Source organism: Rhinopithecus bieti, unplaced genomic scaffold (assembly GCF_001698545.2).
Source record: "Rhinopithecus bieti isolate Rb0 unplaced genomic scaffold, ASM169854v2 scaffold_35903, whole genome shotgun sequence".
Lineage (NCBI taxonomy): Eukaryota > Metazoa > Chordata > Mammalia > Primates > Cercopithecidae > Rhinopithecus > Rhinopithecus bieti.
Window position 1 is genome coordinate 1,019,844 of NW_016815549.1, and position 24,325 is coordinate 1,044,168.

Here is a 24,325-nt window from a genome sequence, read left to right on the forward strand (position 1 = left end):
ATATATATATATTTTTTTTTTTTGCTCTCATGTTTAAACAGCAAAATAAACTAAGAGCTTACTCCTTACTCTCTGTGTAAAAGCAAGCTCTACCAACCAGGTTTTTTTGTTCTTCTGACTACCTGTAGCATCTTATATTTTTTAAAAAAGTCGGCTGGGCACAGTGGCTCACACCTGTAATCCCAGGCTCACACCTATAATCCCAGCACTTCGGGAGGCCACGGTGGGTGGATCACTTGAGGTCAGGAGTTCAAGACTAGCCTGGTGAACATGGTGAAACCCTGTCTCTACTAAAAATACAAAAAATTAGCTGGGCGTGGTGGCGGGCACTTGTAATCCCAGTTTCTTCGGTGGCTGAGGCAGGAGAACTGCTTAAACCCAGGAGGCGGAGGTTGCAGTGAGCCGAGATCACGCCATTGCACTCTAGCCTAGGCGACAGAGCGAGACTCCATCTCAAATAAATAAATAAATAATAAATAAATCAATAAAAAATAAAAAATCATGAGAACCCCAGGTCACCATCACAGCAAGCTGGGAAGCATAGAGGCACAGCAGAAGCTGTCATCGCCCTTTGTTGTCTCCTGGCAGGCGTTCCAAAGTGTTAATTTACAGCTTTAATGAGAAATTTTTATTCACTTTCCCAATTATATAAACCATTAGAAAATATTAATAATCAAATTTCAGTAGTATAGCATATCCATAAGGCCATTCAAGAATATTTTGAGAGCCTATAGCATCCTAAAACACAAAGAAAGATTAAGTTATATATTAATAACTCTAAGAGAGCACAAACTGTAGGTGAACAAAATGCTACCACTCCACCACTGAACTCATGAATTGCTTTTCCTAACTGTAAAATGGATAATAATCACCCACCTTCCAGTATCCAATGCATGTAGAACACTCTGCAAACTGTAAGAGCACTCTAAAATCCAAATTACACTACTCTAAACCTGCAAAGTGGCGAGCCACACGCAGACACTGGCAAGCTTCAGGGCACGCTCAGTGAGCAACCTTCCGAACGCATGGCCAGCCGGCCACTTGCTTACCATAAACTGGCTCATTCATACCCCCAGTGAACACACGGTTAGGAGGACCCCTGTCCTCCTGCAGTTGACATGATAACCACTCTAATTTCTCTGAGAAGAGGATTTCTCTGAGGACTCAGTGGAATGTATTTGGGTTTGGGGTTTGGAGTCACGCTGGCCTGGGTCTGAATTCTTGCCCTGCTATATTCACCGGGCAGCAAAGGACACGTGTGCCACTTCCTCTCTCTAGACCCAAGAACGTCAGCACTTCTCTCCGAAGATTCAGTAGAAAAAGCTAACATGACACATGTGAGGCACCCGGAGTCCCTGTCATCTTAGTCACTTAAGTGTTGGTGTCATTTCTAGATTTTGTACGTTTTTAATTTTCTACAATCTTGTTTTTTGATTCATCACTTCAAAAATGCCTTTAATTTTTGCTATGATTTGATTTGGAGGCTGGAGGAGTAAAAGATAATTAACCTAATGCATACCACCCAAACCCCTCTGGATTCTCCATGGACTTCATGGGCTGCTCCTTCTCTCTCTGACCAACACACTAGGTTCTTGCCACGGCTGTGCTCTCTGCTCCTGGCTGGGGGGTGGGGTTGAAGGGTTACATGATGATGGAGACGGAGCCTCGGTCAAACACAGCAACTGGGTCCTATTACTTCATGAGGCTCTTATTTGTTCCCTGACAAATCCCTATCACTTCCCATCCCTACAACATTTCCAGTATTCCTCCATCTGCTACATACTTCCCATCCTTCTCAACTTGGACCTTAGCTAGTGAGTGTAAAGTAAAAAGAAAGGCAATTGGACTTACGCTGCCTCACCTCTCCTCTCCATACTCAAAAGGTTTCTGTGCCATGTTACTCACCTTACAGGTTTATCTTTTATGGAGGGTTCATTTAGACTGGATATTCCCTAAATGCCAGACAGGTGCTGCCATAGTGTGATGACTAACCTACATGATACTCAGTGTTAATTGCCTGTTCCATTTGCACATGGTTCAATGGAATCAGAGAGAGCTGGTTCTAAATTTCACCCTAGGGTCAACCACATGACCCTACATAAATCACTTACCTATCAAAGCCTCAGTTTCTACATCTGGAAAAGGGTGCTAGTATTATGGACACATTTCCTAATAGCTGGTTACTGAATTTCCTGTACTGGTCCCCTAATTTCTTTTGTCTCCTGTTCACCATTTCTTCATCTTTTTGTTCTACTTTCTGGAAGATTTCCAGAGCTGTCTTCCAAACCGTCTATTGAGTTTTTCATTTCTATTATCATGGTTATAATTTTTAAAAGATCATCTCGTCCCTCAAATGTTTCTTCTTTACAGTAACCACTTCCTCGTTAAGAAATCTTCCACACTTCTATCTTTGGAATATAAACCTATTTGTCAGTCAGGTACCAGAAAGGGAATGGGGAATCAGTCCCCAATTTTCATTATAGTGTCTCATGCTTTCCCTCAGGGGTGCCTGGTATCCCAAAGTCCAAAACCTGTCTACTCAATTTCTCCAGAAAGTAACTGTCAGAGGAAAGGCTGTTACTGTAGTGCCCCCAATGAACTGCACCTCCCAGCACTTGCCTCTAGGTTGGGCCCCTCCCACGGTGACTGGGTTTCACAATAAGATGTTGCCGAGTGTGACAGATGCCCTCCTGGAATGCTACCTTCTGAGTGTTCTCCATCTGCCATGTGGGGGGAGGTCACAGCTCCCAGCCATGCTTGCTGAAGCACCAGTCACATGAGGAGAGCAATCCTGGATGTTTCAGCTCCACCTGCCCTCACAGACCCCAAGCAAGAACAGCAGAAGAACCTCCCAGCTGAGCTGTAGCTAACTCACAGAATTGTGAGTAAATAAAATAGTTGTTTCAAGCCACTAAGTTTTGCGGTACTTAGTTATGCAGCAATAACTGAAGCACAGGCTTTCAAACACTCCTGTTTTCAGCCCAACCCTGCACATGGGGCTTTTACAGTTTTTCAGATCTTAGTCTTCAGTTTAAAGGGGAGTTGAAGATTAGTGGTAGGAAACCCAACTAGATACTGATAGAATGACTACTGGTGATCACAGTAATCATTTTACTGGAAAGTAAAGGATCAATTCCATACTTTAATGACTAGAAGTTTTAAAAACCCTTTTAAAATTTAGAACTAAGTTAATGTTAAGCAAATAAACAAAAGAGCACCAAGCGAGAAGACTGAGAATATGTACCAGGGTTCACAAACTCACGCCTTCAATAGCCAGAGAAGTAATACAAAGTTAAAAAAAAAACTCCCCCAAATAAACAGCTGTTTCTGCCAAGGCCCCTGTATGAGAGCTGAGATTCCTATCCTTGATCACCGAATGGTCTACAGAAATTGGCCTGCCTCCAGCTCTCATGCACATTTGCTCTCTAGAAAATGACACAGAGTAGGAGAGAAGTATCCAACGGACAAGTATCTTCAAACATGATCTAGGGTGCAGATTATGTACTCTTTAGAATGCTGAAAAAAATCTGCAACAGAAAGTAGAGGATAGCAAACTGTTACAATGATTAAATAACGTGATCAATCGAAGCTTAGAAAAAGGTAGCCCTGCTCTTTAGCAGGGTGATGTAACATAAAGGGAACATGATCTAGACTCACGAGACCTGCTGTGCTGTGTGAAGCTGGACAAGTTATTTAACTTCTCTGAGCCTCCATTTCATCATTTTACAAAAAGAGGAAAATACTTCAGCTTGACTTAAGTCCTTCAAGTTTCCCAGTTCATTATAGCATCTTACCAATTTAGGCAAACCCCTCCCCGTTTTTTGTTTTTGTTTTTTTTAATTTTTGAGATAGGATCTTGCTCTGTCCTGTCACCCAGGCTGGAGTGCAGTGTTGCGATCACAGCTCACCACATCCTTGACCTAAAGGACTCATCTCCCACCTTCTCAGCCTCCCAAGTAGCTGGAAATCAGGCGTGTGCCACCACACCTGGCTTCCTTTTTCTTTCTTTTCTTTTTGCAGAGACGTGATTTCTGCAAAACCCCATCTCAAACTAGTTTCAAACTGCCAGCCTCAAGCGATCCACCCGCCTCAGCCTCCCAAAGTGCTGGGATTATAGGCATGAGCCATCGCGCCCAGGCAAACCCTATTTTTTATTATATGCAAAAAAAGTCCTGTATCTTACTTTCATATGAAGATGGCAGTTTCTTTTCCCTTTAGATATCTAACAAGTAAACTTCCTGAAGGACATTTGGCTACAGAAGCTCAGAAAGCTATGAGTTGAATATCTGGATATTATTTGTTTCACCTCATGGTTCAATTAAGAATAGTCAGAATTTAGACCAGTTATTTTTAATCTAGGAAGCATGAGCTCTTAAGGAGGCCACTAGTGGGCACGTAACAAAGTCATTCATACAAGAAAAGTTTAAGTATAACATTCTGGTTAGGTCCATAGCTTTCATCACATACTCCAGTCTATAAGGGTGTAACAGTTAAAAAAAACCACTGACTTCAATCTAGTAATCTGATGCCTAAGTATACACGCAAGAAAAAGTACCATACACACACACAAGGATAAGTGTATAACAATGTTCCTTTCGGCAGGGCGCGGTGGCTCACACCTGTAATCCCAGCACTTTGGGAGGCCGAGGTGGGCGGATCACGAGGTCAAGAGATTGAGACCATCCTGGCCAACATGGTGAAACCTCATCTCTACTAAGAATACAAAAATTAGCTGGGCATGGTGTTGTGTGCCTGTAGTTCCACCTACTCGGGAGGCTGAGGCAGAGAATCGCTTGAACCTGGGAAGCAGAGGCTGTGGTGAGCTGAGATCACGCCACTGCACTCCAGCCTGGCACAGAGCGAGACTCCATCTAAAAAACAAAAAACTAGAATGTTCCTTTCTACATTCTTCATAATAGCCCCAAATGAGAAGCAATTAAAAGGCCCATTACCGGGAGAATAAACAATTTTACATAGTTCACAATGGACAACTATTTAGGAATGAAGACATTATAAGATCATGTTATCAATATAGGTAAAATTTTAAAACTTTTAACTAAAAGAAGTTACAAAACCATATAGAGTATGGTATAATTTATAGAAAGTTTAAGTACATGCAAAATCATGCTATGAGTATTTGTGTACATCTTCAAACAATATTTAGTAAACATACGAAAACAAGCATGGGAAAGACAAACACCAAGCTGGGTATAGTGGTAACCTGAGAGGGATGAGGAGGAAGTCATGAGGAAAGGGCACATGGGTCTCCAGCTGTGCTCCCAACACCTGGCTTCAACTTCAATGGACACACAGGGATTCACTGGGCCATCATTTGGCCCTTTCTGCTCCTCAAACTCTCAATCCGTTTTCATACCCCAGCCCTTAACCCCACACGTGTCTATTTTATAGTGCCTGCCTCTCAAATTTTTACAGCAGCCCCTTCCACTTCTGTATCTGTTCTCATATTCTCACTTTTCAACATCTGAAAGATCAGAACATTTCCTCTAAAAAAATCCCAATTTTCTACCTTTTCTAAAAAGATATCAGAAGAATTGGGCTAGATAAACAAAAAGAAAATGGTCTATTTCATGCCTGGTCCTCATAAACCACTCTACCCCACCAACCCTAGACATGCATATTCAGTTTATTCCACTGCCTGTTCAAAAATCTCCACTTAGCTATCTCCTAGGAGGCATCTCATAGGTTAATCCTTATTCATACCACAAAGAATTCCTTCCCTAGGTTCCTTTTCCTTAGTAAATGAAAATTACTTTTTTTTTGGAGACCGAAGTCTCGCTCTGTCACCTGGGCTGGAGTGCAGTGGCATGATCTTGGCTCCACCTCCCAGTTCAAGCGATTCTCCCACCTCAGCCTCCTAAGTAGCTGGGACTACAGGCATGCACCACCACACCCGGATAATTTTTTGTTTGTTTGTTTGAGATGGAGTCTTGCTCTGTCGCCGTGCAGTGCAGTGGTGCGATCTCGGCTCAAGGCAACCTCCGCCTCCTGGGTTCAAGTGATTCTCCTGCCTCAGCCTCCCAGGTAGCTGGGATTATGGGCGGGCGCCACCATGTCCGGCTAATTTTTGTATTTTTAGTAGAGACGGGGTTTTGCCATGTTGGCCAGGCTGATCTCGAACTCCTGACCTCAAGTGATCTGCCTGTCTCCCAAAGTGCTGGGATTACAGGCATGAGCCACTGTGCCCGGCTGGGAATGACATTCTTGCAGTTGCTCAGATCAAAACCCTTGGCTGTCTTTCTTGTCTCCTCCTCTTATCTCTACCCCACATCCAATCCTGTCAGTTCCATCTTCAAAAACAGATGCAGAATCCTCCAGCCATCTGCCTTCTGGAGCCCTGCAACTGCATCTTCACTGGGGCCTCGCAATCTGCCCTCTGTCCCTCCAGCACAGCTCACTCACCCTGTTTAGTTAGTCTCAGTGCAGCAACCAGTATGCTCTCTGATCAGTATCTGACTGGCAAGTAAGTCAGGTTGCACTACTCCTCTCCAAACCCTAACACTTCACAGCTGCTCAGGGGAAAAGCCCAAGTCCCTAGTATGGCCCGTGAGTTTCCTCAGATGCTCCAGCTCCACTGCCATCTATATACCCAAAGAGATAGGACTTAGGCTTCCTCAGGCAGAACTGGCTATGATCACACAACTGTGAGTGTTCACAGCTTTAGTAATCGCTGGCTTCTTCTGAGGGGTTCTGGTCTGTAGAGAGCACAGCATCACTTCTTGCAATGTACATAATGCATTCAGATAGGCACCTCACACATTGTAAGCGCTCAATAAATGTTATCACTGTATGATGCTCTTAGCATTACCCAGAAAATGTTGGGCTCAACAGTCCATGTGTCAAGACACAGTATATAGTCATCCCTATACTGAGTTGGTTCCAGGACCCCCTGAGGATACCAAAATCTGTAGATGTTCAAGTTCCTTATATAAAATGGCATAATATTTGCATACAACCTACACACATCCTCCTATATAAATTATTTCTAAATGACATGCAATACCTAATACAATGTAAATGCTATGGGTGTAGTTGTTATACTGCATTTTTTAGGGAATGACAGGAAAAAAGTCTATACATGTTCAGCACAGACACAATCATCCATTTTTTCCCAAATATCTTTGATCAACTGTTGGTTATCTCCACAGATGTAGAACTCATGGGTATGAAGGGCCAACTGTATACGGTCAAAATTAACCTTGAAGGTAAACACTGCCATGACATACTTTTCATGGTTTTTTGTACATATAACCCTGTACAGCATATAAATAATGCATATACAAAATACTAAGATACACTCTATACTTTTACTGGCAAAAAGAATTTTACTGGTAGACTTAGCTCAATGTGAGAATATAAACAAGTGAATGTTAGGACTCCACCTACTTAGGGTGTAAGTCCTCTCTAAGGCTCTTTAAATAACAATGGGGCTGGTCAGCTTCCCAGGGTAAGCTGCAGTGCTGCTACTTTCAAAACTAACAACCCCAGATGAATGGTATTATGAAAGAGTTATTGCATTTTAACTTTATTCACTCCCCAAACAGGGCCTCATTAAGTTTTTAATCTTCTAACCACCCTCAAAGTGGGAGATAAAGTACTAGTTCTGATTCAGTTTTAAGTGGCTCAATAAAAAAAATATAAGTAGTTATTTTTTTAAAGGGGGGAAACGAAGAGAGGTTTGCATACATTTAACAAATATCAGGTATATGCCAGGTCCACTGATAGCAGGAATGAAACAGACAGCTTAGGATAATAATCACCTAAAAAATATGCATCTAGGGGAGGGCTGAATTGCCTATGACTGATTCATAACACCATTCCTCTTTACAGACCCCATAACTAACTGCAATCAAAGCATGTGCAAAATATTTTAACGAAAACGAACACCCAGAGACATGCATGTTATTTGCACATGTAAATGAAAGGGAATTAGCCAAGGCAGTTTTCAGTGGGACCTAACAACCAATAAAGCCCATCAAAGGTCATGATTCCCTGGAGAAGTAAATCTTCACCAACTGCTCAGCCAACCTTTACACGGGGACGGCCACATTTTAATCAATGTATAAAATTACATTCTGATGCAACTGAATTGCCCTCTGTTTTGGCAATGTCTCTCATAAAATAATGAGCTGAGCAGGCCAAGAGAAGTGCTATAATGTGGGGTACAACTTGTTACAAGGATAAAGTGGAGGCACAGTATAGTATCACAAGCATGTAAGTGGAGCCAGAGAAGTAAGCCATTCTCCTTAAACCATGACACCAGTGAACAGTCTGATAACTATGGATGCTTTTATAGAAACAGTTCACATTGTAACTATAATAGTCACATACACATGTAATAGTCACATACACATGAGAAAATAATTCACCTCACATGTAATGCATAACGTCACCACTACTTCCTACCTACACTTATATCTAATATAATAATATAACCTACATCATTGTCTTTTATTTGGCATTAACATTTCAATCTACTAGATTATAAACTTGAATTGTTAGTGGTTTTTGACTATGACCAATTGGTAGTGACTGTCTAAAGAGCTGTACTGAAAAGCGCTTTTAAGAGGGCATCTGGGGCCGGGCGCGGTGGCTCAAGCCTGTAATCCCAGCACTTCGGGAGGCCGAGACGGGCGGATCATGAGGTCAGGAGATCGAGACCATCCTGGCTAACATGGTGAAACCCCGTCTCTACTAAAAAATACAAAAAACTAGCTGGGCGAGGTGGCGGGCGCCTGTAGTCCCAGCTACTCTGGAGGCTGAGGCAGGAGAATGGCGTGAACCCATGAGGCGGAGCTTGCAGTGAGCTGAGATCTGGCCACTGCACTCCAGCCCGGGTGACAGAGCGAGACTCCGTCTCAAAAAAAAAAAAAAAAAAAAGAGGGCATTTGGACTGGATGGGAAAGCACAGCACACACAATACCACAAACATGACCATCCTCAGGAAATTAGCATACTTCATATGCAAACACTCATGTCAAAAACATAAAATTTTGCATTATAATTTTTGATGGAGGTCCTCTTTGCTCCTTTCTTTCCATTGAAGCCAATAGACAGATTATAAAAAGAAACCCAGGGGACACACAGATGGCCTACCATTCCTAAACTACCACACACTGATTCTTTCTATTGCAATAGGCAATAATTAAAGAGGGTTCTTTTCATTGGCTCCCCAAGAGGCGGGTGAGCTGGTTTAAGGCAGTGGTGCCCAATCTTTTTGGCACCAGGGACTGGTTTCGTGGAAGACAATTATTCCACAGACCCAGCAGGTAGGCTTGGGGTTCGGGATGAAACTTCCACCTCAGGCATTAGATTCTCATAAGGAGAGTTCACCCTAGATCCCTCACATGCTCAGTCCACAAAAGGGTTCGTGCTTCTATGAGAATCTAATGCCACCGCTGCGGATCTCACAAGAGGTGGAGCTCAGGCAGTAAAGCTTGCTAAAGCTTGCTCGCTGTTCACCTTCTGCGGTGCAGCCCAGCTCCTAACAGGCTATGGACCTGTACTTGTCCACGGCCCAGGGGTTGGGGACACCTGGTTTAAAGGGTCTATAGATTGATGCACAAACAACAGCACATGGCTCTGGAGCAGGGACTGGGACTTGAAGACTCTCCTCATTCATTCCATAAGTAATTACTGAGCATCTGGTTATGCCTGGCACATTCACTTCCTCAGCTAATTTTAATTTGGTAAGATTTTAGAAAATCGTTAGGAAAAAGGAATCCAACTTTTTTTTTTTTTTTTTTTTAATAAAATGAGAAGGAAAGAGCAAGGAAGTACAAATATGCTTTATTGGGGTTGAAAATAAAAATCCCGCCTATGACAGCCAGGCAAAGGAAAGCATTTTCCCAAAGCAATAACCTAAAGAATCACAGATCTCTGTAAGCCACAACTATTCCCTTGCACTGTTTCTACCTCATACTAAGTTCTTCACCTCACACAACATACTTGGCTAGTATGAATTACACGCAAATTCAACAAGCTACAGGAGAAGGGTCTTGCATGACTCATACAAGGCTTTTATTCTCTTCATCTTTTCACAGCTGATTTCAGCTGCCCTTGTCATTTCCTCAGCTTAACCGTTGAGTCAAAGGCTAGGCTCATTTCTCAGCAACTTTAGTCCAAAGAAGAAATAAGATCCTTTCTCAGTTTGAAACTGCACTACCCATATTTTCTTTCCGACTACAACTCAGCAGTTTCTTTGGATTTTACTCAAATAATTGACCTGAATTAATTTCTCATATTGTTAAAAAAAAAAAAAAAAAAAAAAAAAAAAAAAAAAAAAAAAAATAAATCTGCGTTCTGAATTTCTTTAAAAGCTCTAATGCTACTTTATCAATCTAACAAATTATCAATTTACTCCCCTTCAGTGTCATAAAGAAAACGCCATTTTGGCCAGGCATGGTGGCTCAGGCCCGTAATCCCTGCAGTTTGGGAGGCCGAGGCGGGAGGATGTCTTGAGCCCAGGAGTTCAAGATCAGCCTGGGCAACACAGGGAGACCCTGTCCCCATATTTTTTTAAATTAAAAGAAAAAAAACAAAAAACCCACTATTTTAACCACAAATTTTCTCTGGGCACGTCACTCACAGTCCCTGCTGAAGTGATGAACCTCCAGGCAGCCCTGCCCCCTCACCAGGGCTTATCAAATCAGGCTGGCTCAAGCCTGATCAAGCCCAGGCTCAATCACCTGGCTCAAGCCCAGCCAATCAGATTCTCTCTCTAGATGAATGATGTTGGACAGTAGAGTTCCATGGTCATGGCTGGGCTGGAAGCTGGAATGGCCATTCTTCACTATGTGCTAAAGCAGAGAAAACCAGAGTTTGGACAGAGAGGGAATCACCCTGACTCAGGTACAGAAGGAAATGAGAGGTTGCAGGTTGGCTGTTACTGAAAGTGACTTTGTCTATCACATAATTCCCAGTTCAGCTCTCTCCTGAGGCTGCTATACTTCTAGCACTTGGCTTCAGTAAGACATCCTTGTATCCTTTACATATATTTCTATTTTTCCTTAAACCAGGTTAATTATGTTCCTAATTGTTGTAATGAAATGGTGCCTAAGATAGCTGTATGTATAAGTGGTAACTTCCAAACTCCTACTCCATGCTGTATGAAGCAGCAACTTTAAGAAATTAAGAAGTTGGCCAGGCGCGGTGGCTCACGCCTGTAATCCCAGTACTTCGGGAGGCGGAAGCAGGTGGATCACCTGAGGTCAGGAGTTCGAGACCAGCCTAGCCAACATGGTAAAACCCCATCTCTACCCAAAATACCAAAATTAGCTGGGCATGGTAGTGTATGCCTGTAATCTCAGGTACTTGGGAGGCTGAGGCAGGGGAATCACTTGAACCCAGGAGGTGGAGATTGCAGTGAGCCAGGATGGCGCCACTCCATTCCAGTCTGGGTGACAGAGTAAGACTCTGTCGTCTCAAAAAAAAAAAAAAAAAAAAAGAAATTAAGAAGTTAAAGTTAAAAAATCAGAAGTGGGGGAGAAGAAAACAGCGAGGAAGAGAAAAAATAATCAGATGAAAGGGTAGCCTTTTAAAAAATGAATGTTAGATTCATTTAAAAACATCAGTACCCTTCATATGATAAGCACTCACTGTGCTAGGCGGTAGGAGATAAAAAAGATGGGGAACTCGTGGTCCTTGCGCCCAGTGAGCACAGTCAAATGAGTAATTGCAATTTAGGATGTGAGGGCCATGTTTGGGTCTACACAATGTATCATGAGTATACGGCCAGGGGAGTCAGGCATTCAGAGACAATTCTTTTTTTATTTTTTTGAGACACAGTCTCCCTCTGTCGCCCAGGTTGGAGTATGGTGGTGCGATCCTGGCTCATTGTAACCTCTGCCTCCCAGGTTCAAGCAATTCTCCTGCCTCAGCCTCCCAAGTAGCTGGGATTACAGGCATGCACTACCATGCCCAGGTAATTTTTGCATTTTTAGTAGAGATGGGGTTTCACTATGTTGGACCAGGCTGGTCTCGAACTTCTGACCTCAGGTGATCCACCCGTCTTGGCCTCCCCAAGTGCTGGGATTACAGGTGTTGAGCCACTGTTCCTAGACTCAGAGATAATTGGGAGTTGGATGAGAACAGAAAGGTGGGAAACACTAAACAAATAAGCGTTAAAAACCATTTGCATCAGTGGCAGCCAGAGAGAATAAACTTCTGCGGATTGCAAAGATAACAAAGCCAACGATGGCAACACTAGACCATTCAACAATTAGTTCAGGAAGGAAGTTTCTGGAGGTCGGAGTCCGCTCAATTTGGCCTTGCATCATAAAGGTACTTAAACCATACTATCTCAAATAGCATGGTCAAAGCAAAATAATTCTTTCAGTAGTCATGATCTCACAGATTACATCTTAGAGTGAATAATAAAATAATAATTCATAGTATTAACTGCAAAAGATATTTTGTTATTTCAGGAAACTGAAAGACATAAGAAATATTTTATATGAAATGTTAAAAGAATAAAATAATCTTGTAATATTTTCTAAAAACAAAAAAAATATAAATCATATGCCAATATAGTACTTTTGAAGTGTCTGAACTGCTATTCCCTTCTAGGAATGTATTCAAATGTAATCATACAGACCACAGAAAAACCCCACACAAAATATTTTAGACAGCATAACGAAAAAAATCAAGAGCAGGCCGGGCGTGATGGCTCATGCCTGTAATCTCAGCACTTCGGGAGGCCACGGCAGGTAGATCACCTGAGATCAGGAGTTCAAGACCAGCCTGGCCAACATGGTGAAACCCCGTCTCTACTAAAAAATGCAAAAAAATTAGCCAGGCATGGTGGCACGTGCCTGTAATTCTGCCTACTCAGGAGGCTGAATTGCTTAAACCTGGGAGGCGGAGGTTGCAGTGGAGTGAGATCACACCACTGCATTCCAGCCTGGGCAACAGAGTGAGACGCTGTCTTAAAACAAAACAAAACAAAAAAAATCAAGAACAAGGTAAACATCCAGTAATAATATTATACTGCTGTTGAAATATTATTTGATGAAATGCATCTTAGCCGCTAAAAAGAATAAAGACAATGTAATAACAGGATGAAATAGTCAAGTCAGAAAAAGGATATAAAATTTTGTGTATACTCTTAATTAGAGTAGCACATATAAAAGAAAAGCTTATAAAACTTCAGAAAATATGGAAAAATACCATAAAGGAAAAGTGGTAATGTTCACGTTACTTTGTAAGATAAATAAGTAGTTTGCTTTCCCAATTTTTGGAGGTCAAGTTGTCCTATCTGTAAACTTAAAACACCCCTTCTTTTATTATCTTAAGTGTTAGAAATAAAATGTAAACTTACTTCATCAGAAGCAGATCGAAGACACTGGACAGCAGCCTGTTTTTTCATTTCTTCTAGAGTTAGATCTGAACATTTTTTCTTACTCTTTCCCCATTTCTTATAAGCTCCTTTTTCCCAGCCCAGGAAGATGTCATTCTCCTGCAATGAAATTGCACCAGGTTAAATGACCAGGGCTAACATGGACACTACTATATTCCACCTACCACACATACTCAGTCACAAAAAGGCCTCTTGCATTTCCATATGAATTTTAGGATCAGCTTGTCTATTTCTGCGATGAAGGGAGCTGGGATTTCAAGAGGGATTGTACTGATTCTGTAAAACAACTTGGGGTATACTGCCATCTTAACAGTATTGTTTTCTGATCACAAACATGGGATGTTTTCTATTTATTTAGGTCTTCTTTGATTTCTTTCAAAGACGCTTTATAGTTTGCACAGGTCTTGCACTTTTGTCAAATTTTTTCTTAAGCATTATATTCTTTTTCATACTATTGCAAATGGAGTTTTTTCTTAATTTCATTCCTTAGGATTTTCTCTATATTCTATACAAGATCATGTCATATGTGACTAGAGTCTTACTTCTTCCTTTTCAATTTGGATGTCTTTTCCTTACCTAACTGCCCTGTTAATGCTGATTTATAATAAAACTTTGTGTATTTCATCTTTGACAATGTCTTCACACAAATAGAAATTGCCAAATGCTGGTATTAATCCACAAGCATGAGTTTAACTGAACATAATTTGGTTAGAAGGCATTTACAGAATTCTTTTAAATTCGTATCTTGATATTTGCCTTCTAGCATGTCAGTATATTGTAGATTAATACTAAGGAATGAAAGTTAATGAAAGCTCCTTGCTAACTTAAGTAGGCAAACAGATTTTGAGATAAAGAAATTTCCTTTGCACTGTGTATCAAGGTATGAAAATTGCTGCTGGAACAGCAGTTGGAGCCTGGACAACTTATTCATGATAAATTTGCGTGGGGATGGAGATTTCACTTCTTGTTTTAACTTTTGACAGAATAAAAAAAGTATGAAGCAGCCTGACATTTTTATGATTCAAACAACGTTAGAGTGAGTTTATCACATTATAAATTTTGTATACAAGTTCTGTTTTGCCTTGTACTTTTAGGTTGAATTAAGAAACATCAAATCGGTAGCAAAAGTTACATAAACAATAGTAGATTATACACACTTGTTTTTGCATTCTGTTATTTATACTTATATGTGAGAGGCCCCTCATGCTATTTTTTTTCTGGCTTAAGGTACTGTGTTAATGTATCATAACCAAAATTTAACAGCACTGAATTGTTAATCACAGTTTAAAGACATGAGTACAAAAAGAGCCGAGATGTTTCTATTTCACTTATTGTTATCCTTGTAGTCTCCTATCCTGTACTATTAAAAGTCTACTTATGGCTGGGGGCGATGGCTCATGCCTGTAATCCCAGCACTTTGGGAGGCAGAGGTGGGTGGATCACGAGGTCAGGAGTGTCTCAAAACAAAAAAAAGTCTGCTTATACATAAATATAAAATATGAGACATTTCTCAAATAGTTACTCAGAAAATCCTAATCTTAAAGAAAGAACATAATTATCAAGTACCAAAAGCGGATACAACTAAAGAACTCCCCAGCACGAGAGTCTCTTATCAGGTACTTTTCTAGACACTACAGGGAGGTCACGTAAGGCTAGCGTTCTGGTTGACTTTCCCATGCTGTCTGTATCAAAAGGGAGACTGGGAACTGGGGGAGAAAAAGGACACGCCACTTGGAAATCCATCAGCAGTCACTGGAGGCTCGCTGCTGAGCGTACGCCCCTGCCTAGCAGTGCCTAAATGACCAAAACCACAATGTGTCCGCATGGGATTAACACTACCCCCATCATCCCCCTTGGGCCACAAAGATTGGCCCAGAGAGAGGCACGTGGCCAATCAGAAATGCACATTTCATGGTTCTTGCTGGGAATGTAGGGAACATGACCTCTGGACAGTGTGTGAGAATATGATCCCAGAAACATGCTCATTGTCACTGCCCTTTACCCTATAAGGAGCTGGTTGCAAAACCAAGCTGACAAAAAGTGGTAGGCAGAGAGGCAGAGCAGAAGCCTGAATGACACTGGGAAGCTCTGAATCAAACCTAGCAGGGGCCAGCCCAACATGTGGACTTTTAGTTATTGAAGCCTTTTTTCCCCCTTCAGCCAATTTAGGCAAAACTTTTGGTGGCTTGTGAATTAGATACAGTCAGATTCTGAGAGCATTCAGTAATAACCTACTAATCTATTACTCAAAAGAACCCCTATTTGCCCCTAAAAGATGAGCCACTCCAATCAAACAAGCATAATTTCAGGTTAACTATATTCCTGTTTTTCCCACTAGGTCTTCAGCCCACAGTGATGACCTCCTCACTGACCTCCCTGCCTTCAGTGGCCCAAGCCCATCTGCCCACTGCTATGCCATTAAGTCCTGCTGGCTAAATAGATCTACAGGTCTTTTGTCTCTAGGACATAATTAGAAATGCCCTCGCACAGCACATCAGTCTCTTCAGGGTCTGTTTCCCGCGGGCCTGCCCCACTCTGACCTTCGACTACCCACTCCTGACCTTACAGCACCAGGCCCCTCCTACTTCTGTGTCTTTGTACACACTATTCCTTTGTTCTTCCTTCAAGGTGATTCCTACACTGGCAGTTGTCACTCAGGGACCATCCCTAGTTTTCTCTGCATTGATGCATTCACATTTGCACATAAAAGCAGAAATGTCCGTTTTTAAACATGGAATATTATATTCAAAACTTCTCTATTCCATGAGAACATTTTACACACACACAAAGTATTAATGGTGTCTTGGGAAGTATATGAATTTGTGTACCAATCGTTAGCACCAATTCTCACTCTGAAATTATTTTCATATTCCTTATGTGTATAATTTTATATATTTTCTTCTGCCTAACGTAAGTGCTAATGCAAAATCTAAACCTGATGGCAATGGGAAAAAAATTTAATCCATTTTCATATAAAAACTAAAACTAATCTTATTAATCAAGGTCATTCCTAGAAGCTTGAGAGGAAGAATTCTTAGCTTTATTTTTTATTTCTGAGACAGAGTCTTGCTCTGTAACCCAGGATGGAGTGTAGTGGTGTGATCTTGGTTCATTGCAACCTCTGCTTCCCAGGTTCAAGAGATTCTCCTGCCTCAGCCTGAGTAGCTGGGATTGCAGGCGTGCGCCATCACACCTGGCTAATTTCTGTATTTTTAGTGGAGATGGGGCTTTGCCACGTTGGCCGGGCTGGTCTTGAACTCCTGGTCTCAAGTGATCCATCTGCCTCGGTCTCCCAAAGTGCTAGGATTACAGGCGTGAGCCACCTCACCTGGCCAGCTTTATTTTAAATGTATCAATTCATTAACTATCAAAAACATGTTATTAGCTTCAAGCAACCTTTATAACAATTTTGAAATGGACTTTTCTAAAAAAAAAAAAAAAAAAAAGCTGCTTTGAAAGTACAAGTCAGTTCCACCCCAACATCAATCCTCAGGGGTAACTATTGTCAACAGTTGGCATATATCTTAACAGATTTATTTATTTATTTATTTATTTATTTATTTAGAGACAGAGTCTCTGTCGCCCAGGCTGGAGTGCAGTGGCACCATCTCGGCTCACTGCAAGCTCCGCCTCCAGGGTTCACACCATTCTCCTGCCTCAGCCTCCAGAGTAGCTGGGACTATGGGCGCCTGCCACCACGCCCAGCTAATTTTTTGTATTTTTAGTAGAGATGGGGTTTCACCGTGTTAGCCAGGATGGTCTCAATCTCCTTAGCTGTGATCCGCCGTCTCAGCCTCCCAAAGTGCTGGGATAATAGGCGTGAGCCACCGCACCCGGCCAACAGATTTATTTTAAATGTGGAATTTATCCCACATAGCAGAGCATATACAATGTAAATGTACAGTTTTAAGAATAATAATATATCTATCAGGTAACAGTCAGACCTAGAATACTCCCAGTAACCTTAGAAGCCTCATGTGTCAAAAGCTATCTTTAGGCTGGGCATGGTGGCTCACGCCTATAATCCTAGCAATTTGGGAGGCAGAGGTGGGCAGATCACTTGAGCCCAGGAGTTTGAGAACAGCCTGGCCAACATGGCGAAACTCTGACTCCACAAAAAATACAAAAATTAGCTGGGCATAGTGGTGCACACCTGTAGTCCCAGCTACTTGGGAGGCTGAGGTGAGAGGACTGCTTGAGCCTGGGAGGTGGAGGCTGCAGTGAGCAGAGATCAGGCCACTGTGCTCCAGTCTGGGTGACAGAGTAACACCCTGTCTCAAAATAAAAAAAAAAAAGAAAAAAAAAAGCTATCTTTGTTATCCTCATACTTACTAGTTTGGGTAAGATCTTTTAGAATGGAGATAATTTTTCTCAGAATCTGAAAGGTATTGCTCCATATACTCTCAAATGCAACACTGTAAGTTAGAAATCCTAATTCTACAGAATGGGAGTAAATTTCTGCAATCTACCCATCTGACAAAGGGCTAATATCCAGAATCTACAAAGAACTCAGATTTACAAGAAAAAAAAACCCCATCAAAAAGTGGGCAAAGGGTATCAACAGACACATCTCAAAAGAAGACATTTATGCAGCCAACAGACACATGAAAAAATGCTCATCATCACTGGCCATCAGATAAATGCAAATCAAAACCACAATGAGATACCATCTCACACCAGTTAGAATGGCAATCATTAAAAAGTCAGGAAACAACAGGTGCTGGAGAGGATGTAGAGAAATAGGGACACTTTTACACTATTGGTGGGACTGTAAACTAGTTCAACCATTGTGGAAGACAGTGTAGCGATTCCTCAAGGATCTAGAACTAGAAATACCATTTGACCCAGCCATCCCATTACTGGGTATATACCCAAAGGATTATAAGTCATGCTGCTATAAAGACACACGCACACATGTTTACTGCAGCACTGTTCACAACAGCAAAGACTTGGAACCAATCCAAATGTCCATCAATGACAGACTGGATAAAGCAAATGAGGCACACATACACCACGGAATCCTATGCGGCCATAAAAAAGGATGAGTTCATGTCCTTTGCAGGGACATGGATGAAGCTGGAAACCATCATTCTCAGCAAAATATCACAAGGACAGAAAACCAAACACCATATGTTCTCACTCATCAGTGGGAGTTGAACAATGAGAACACGTGGACACAGGGAGGGGAACATCACACACTGGGGCCTGATGAGGGGTGTGGGGCTGGGGNTGCTATCCCATTACTGGGTATATACCCAAAGGATTATAAGTCATGCTGCTATAAAGACACACGCACACATGTTTACTGCAGCACTGTTCACAACAGCAAAGACTTGGAACCAATCCAAATGTCCATCAATGACAGACTGGATAAAGCAAATGAGGCACACATACACCACGGAATCCTATGCGGCCATAAAAAAGGATGAGTTCATGTCCTTTGCAGGGACATGGATGAAGCTGGAAACCATCATTCTCAGCAAAATATCACAAGGACAGAAAACCAAACACCATATGTTCTCACTCATCAGTGGGAGTTGAACAATGAGAACACGTGGACACAGGGAGGGGAACATCACACACTGGGGCCTGATGAGGGGTGTGGGGCTGGGGGAGGGACAGCATTAGAGATATACCTAATGTAATGACAAGTTGATGGGTGCAGCAAACCAACATGGTACATGTATACCTAAGAAACAAACCTGCATGTTGTGCACATGTACCCTAGAACTTAAAAGTATACTACTAATAAAAACAAATCCTAATTCGTTGGGCAAGGCTTGTTTTCTCTTTGGAAAAATCGTAGCTGCTTCTTTGTCCTTGGAAATTTCAAAACCAAGCACCTTGACAGAGTGGTGGTTCTATCATCAAGAGAGTGATGCTTCTTCCCCTTGAACCTGTGTGGGCTCCAGTCGGCTCAACTAACAGAGTGCAATGGAAGTGATTCTAAGTGACTTTCAAGGCTGGGTGGTAAAAAGGCCTTAAACTTCTACCTGATTCTCTTGGGCTACTCGCTTTGAGGGACCCAGCCAACCACATAAGCCTAGCTACTTCCTGACCCACATGAAGAGGCTCTGGTCAACAATGCCAGCTGCATCCAGCCCTCCAGCACACGTGCCAAGGTGACAGACATGTCAGTAAAGCTATCTTGGGCCTTCTAGCTCAGCCCATCTGTCAGCTGAGTACCAATGAGTGACTTTGGGTGAATCACCCAATTAAGCCCTGCCCAAATTCCTTACTTACAGATTCTGTCATGTGATAGTGTTGTTGTTGTTGTTTTAATGGTACTAAGTTTTGGGGTAGTTTCTTAGGCAACAACACTCTTATCAGAAATAAAAGTATTTCTTTTGTACTAAACAACTCTCTTTTAAACTCAAGAGCATCACCCCTAGCCTCCCATTATACCTTTTACAGTGAACAAATCCAGGTTCATTCTATCTATATGCACCATCAAAAGATTTTTACTTTAGTTTCCTAAAATTTGTTTTTTTAACCTGGTCATCATGTCACAAAAAGTAACAGTAATTGCCACTGGAATTTGTCAGTCTTAAAGAATACCCTTTCAAGGGACTCAATTGTGTCAAAGGTAATAATTACATCCAGAAATATTATAGTGACCATGTTTGCTGAACACATAATTAGGATATATGGCAGGGCCAAATATTTCAAATTGAGATTGTTAGGGTAAATGTTGGAAATACCATATCAGCAGCTTATCTCTGCCTCTAATAAATGCATTAGCCTACCTGCTAGAAGAGGAGTAGTTAATAGGAAAATAACTATTTGAAGGAAAGGTTTGTATGAATAGTATGAATAGCAATAATAATAGCAATAGTTGTCAATATTTACTGAGCACTTACTTTATGTCTAGTATTCCTCTAACTATATTATCAGTACATAAAATGATGCCTGGCACCTATATGGTCAATAAATGAATCTCCTTTAATCCTCAGTAATGATATCAGATATGCACATAATTTGTACAATTTATAAATGAAAAGACAGCTGTAGTGCCAGCTACTTGGAAGGCTGAGACAGGAGGACCCTTGAGCCCAAGAGATCGAGGCTGCAGTGAGCTCTGAGAGACTCTGCACTCCAGCCTGGGTGAAAGAGCAAGACCCTATCTCTAAAATAATAATAATAATAATAATAATAATAATAATAATAAATAAGGAAATGGAGAGTCAGGCACAGAGATGTTAACTTGTCCAAGTCAGTGGTCTAAGTTGGAAAGTAAAGAAGGTGGGGTTAGAACCCAGGTCTTCAGACTCCATCCAAGGCCTACGTTCTTAACAATGTGATACTGACTTACAGTAAGGGGGGGAATCTCAAAAGGGAGAGAGAGAACAGGAGGCTGGGGGTCTGACAGTCGCTTGGGATAAAAGTCAAGGTGCTATTTTTTGTTGTTGTTGTTGTTGTTGTTGTTGAGACGGAGTCTCGCTCTGTCGCCCAGGCTGGAGTGCAGTGGCCGTATCTCAGCTCACTGCAAGCTCCGCCTCCCGGGTTTACACCATTCTCCTGCCTCAGCCTCCCAAGTCAAGGTGCTATTAAAGGAAATTTTGGTCTGGGTCAGTGGTACAAGTTTTTTCACCCTGTAACCCTTCTGATACCTCCTGCTTAATTCTTCATGAATTATTCAGTGATGTATATGCTATTTCATACCCACCACCCAGAATGGTTTTGTCACTATGGGAGTCAAAGCGAATACTGGCATGTATATATTCTTCCATCAGTAGCATAGACACATTCTTTTTCTTTTCTTTTTTTTTTGAGATGGAGTCTCACTCTGTTGCCTAGGCTGGAGTGCCGTGGCACAATCATGGCTCACTGCAGCCTCGACCTCCCCGGGCTCAGGTGATCCTCCCACCTCAGACTCCCAAGTAGCTGAGACTACAGACACACACCACCATGCCTGGCTAATTTTTGTATTATTTGTAGAGACAGGGCTTCTACATGTTGCCCAGGCTAGTTTCAAACTCCTGGGCTCAAGCAATAGCATGGAATAATTCTTAGGAAGTTTTCAGGGATAGGGAAGGTTATAGAAAGATACTCCTGGCTTCCTTCCTGGAGCTCTGAAATGCTGATTTGAAATAAGAGAATAAAAATGGGAAGTGTTGTTTAAATGCAAACAACAATGCTTGTGATGTAGAAAGTATTTAATTAAAGTCTGTTGAATAAATGTTTGTTGAAATACAGCGTATGCAGTGACACACACGAGGAGCGCTTTATGGTCAGACTTTTATAGTTCCTATAGTTACAGATTCTAATAAACTCTAACAGGAAACACCGCAGATGCTAGCTTTCCAAAAGCAAAACGCTGAACAGGACACACTACAGGAGTGTGTTACAAATAGGCTGAAGGAGCAAATGAGCTTCGCTGAGTGAAGAGGGGATGAGTCTCGCCTAGCAATCAGGATTATTATTATACAACCTGTGGGCAAGTACAGATAATGTAATCATCCAGTTACGTTTCTAGAAGGATGGACTCTGAGCTAGAAGATACAATTTGATTAGGGGATTTAAAACTAGCAACAGTAACTTCTCTGCAGAGCAGGCCCCAGTGTGTGATTATGGGGTCTACACCCACTCCTATCATGCTTCCCTCCTATGCATAAGTCACTGCCTGAGAAAGAAGCATATGGCTATCCATTTGTCTAATACGTATCTGAGCCTTTTGTATATTCCAGGAACTGTTTTAAGAGCTGGAAATCCAACAGAAAACAGCAGAAAAGGTCCCCAACTTTGGCTGGCCATGTGGCCCACTTCTGTAATCCCAGCACTTTGGGAGGCCAAGGCAGGCGGATCACTTGAGGTCAGGAGTTGGAGATCAGCCTAGCCAACACGGTGAAACCCCATCTCTACTAAAAATATAAAAATTAGCCGGGCATGGTGGCCGGCACCTGTAATGGCAGCTAATCGTGTGGCTGAGGCAGAAGAATTGCCTGAACCCAGGAGGTGGAGGTTGCAGTCAGCCAAGATCACGCCACTACACTCCAGCCCGGGCGACAGAGCAAGAGTCCCTCTCCAAAAAAAAAAAAGAATTACATAATTACATATGCCAGTAGGAGAGACATAGTTAAATCACAAGTAATCATATAATTTCAGGTAATAAAAAATGTCATGAAGAAAAATAAAGCAGGTAAGAGGGTTAAGAATGGGAGGCTTCTATTTTAAATACAGTGGGTCAGGGAAAGACTGAGGATAAGACAAAATACATATCAAAACCAAACTATGCCATTAAACAAATAAATACTCTCTGTTAAAAAGTAATTGGTGGCAGCACAACTCTCTTGCCCAGATTAACTAGAAAAGCCAGTAGTGACACAAAGCCAAACCAAACCCACATCACCTGCTCCAGGGCATCAGAGCCCTGCTGAGGTGCCAGGCCTTGGGAAGACAGTGAATGCCAAGGGCAGGGTAGGTGTGGGCACAGGGCACTGACATCTGCAGCTGCTTCCTTCCTGGGGAAATGTGCTGACCTTGGTCCAGGCCAAGAGGCTGAGGAAAAGGTGGCCCTTCAAAGAGGCAAAGAAAGCAGCAGAAGAGGGAGAGAGCCCGAGACACAGACGCCAGGAGCCAAGGAAGAAGAAGGGGTCGGAAGCAGAGGCCACTTTGCTGGACTCCCATCTGATCATGCGAGGAATTCTGAAGCTGTGTGGGACACGAGGTGGGCTTCTGGGTTGCCAGTCATCTTCTATTTCTCTGTGTGGTTATAGTTACAGGGATGTGATCTTTGCGAAAATTCATCAAGTTGTACATTTTTCTGTATGCATTTTATGCCTCAATAAAAAGTTTAAGGGAAAAAACCTCTTATTCTCGTACAGAATCCATGGTTGTTCTCTATCTGGAACAGTTAGTAAAGTTCTGGGAGTCCTAAGATCTAAAAAAGAAAATGTAACAGTCCAACAACACCTAAAGCCATCACTCAGATGGAGGGGCCATCATGAAAGGATAATTTTTGAGGTGATCTGCAAAAAAAACTCCTAGAGAAAGAGAACAAAATCGGCCGGGCACAGTGGCTCACGCCTGTAATCCCAGCACTTTGGGAGGCCGAGGCGGGTGGATCACGAGCTCAGGAGATCGAGACCACCCTGGCTAAGATGGTGAAACCCCGCCTCTACTAAAAATACAAAAAATTAGCAGGGCGTGGTGGCGGGCGCCTGTAGTCCCAGCTACTCGGGAGGCTGAGGCAGGAGAATGGCGTGAACCCGGGAGGCAGAGCTTGCAGTGGGCCGAGATGGCGCCACTGCACTCCAGCCTGGGTGACAGAGCGAGACTCCATCTCAAAAAAAAAAAAAAAGAAAGAAAGACAACAAAATCATTAGAAGGGATAATACTAGAAAACAGTTTATTTGAAGACTGTAACCTAGAATGCAGTACAATCAGGGAAATACATCCTACAACTTAGAAACTAGTAATAGATTAGAAAAAGAAAGTACTACTAACCTGGGCAGCAAAGCAAGACCTCATCTCTACAAAAAACAAATTAGCTGGGCATGGTGGTGCACACCTATAGTCCCAGCTACTTGGGAGGCTGAGGTGGGAGGACTGCTTGAGCCCTGGAATTTGGTGAGCAATGATTGTGCCACTGCACTGTAGCCTGGGCAACAGACTGAGACTCTGTCTTTAAAAAAAAAGAGAGAGCCGGGCATGGTGGCTCACGCCTGTAATCCTATCACTTTGGGAGGCCAAGGCGGGCGGATCATGAGGTCAAGATTTCGAGACCAGCCTGACCAACATAGTGAAACCCCGTCTCTACTAAAAATACAAAAATTAGCCAGGCATAGTGGCGCACGCCTGTAATCCCAGCTACTTGGGAGGCTGAAGCAGGAGAATTGCTTGAACCCGGGAGGCGGAGTTTGCAGTGAGCCAAGATCGCACCACTGCATTCCAGCCTGGGCGACAGGGTAAGACTCTGTCTCACAAATGAAAGAAAAGGAGGGGAGGGGA

The 24,325-nt window shown here is 42.3% G+C and overlaps 1 protein-coding gene across 1 annotated transcript in view; it reads right to left on the reverse strand.

Moving 5' to 3' along the window:
* KIAA0232 (KIAA0232 ortholog) overlaps positions 1-24,325 on the reverse strand; it is a 64,971-nt gene that overhangs the window by 30,767 nt on the left and 9,879 nt on the right. The window contains 1 exon segment of the mRNA XM_017853402.1: positions 13,337-13,474. Coding sequence (XP_017708891.1) covers positions 13,337-13,474 — 138 coding nt within the window.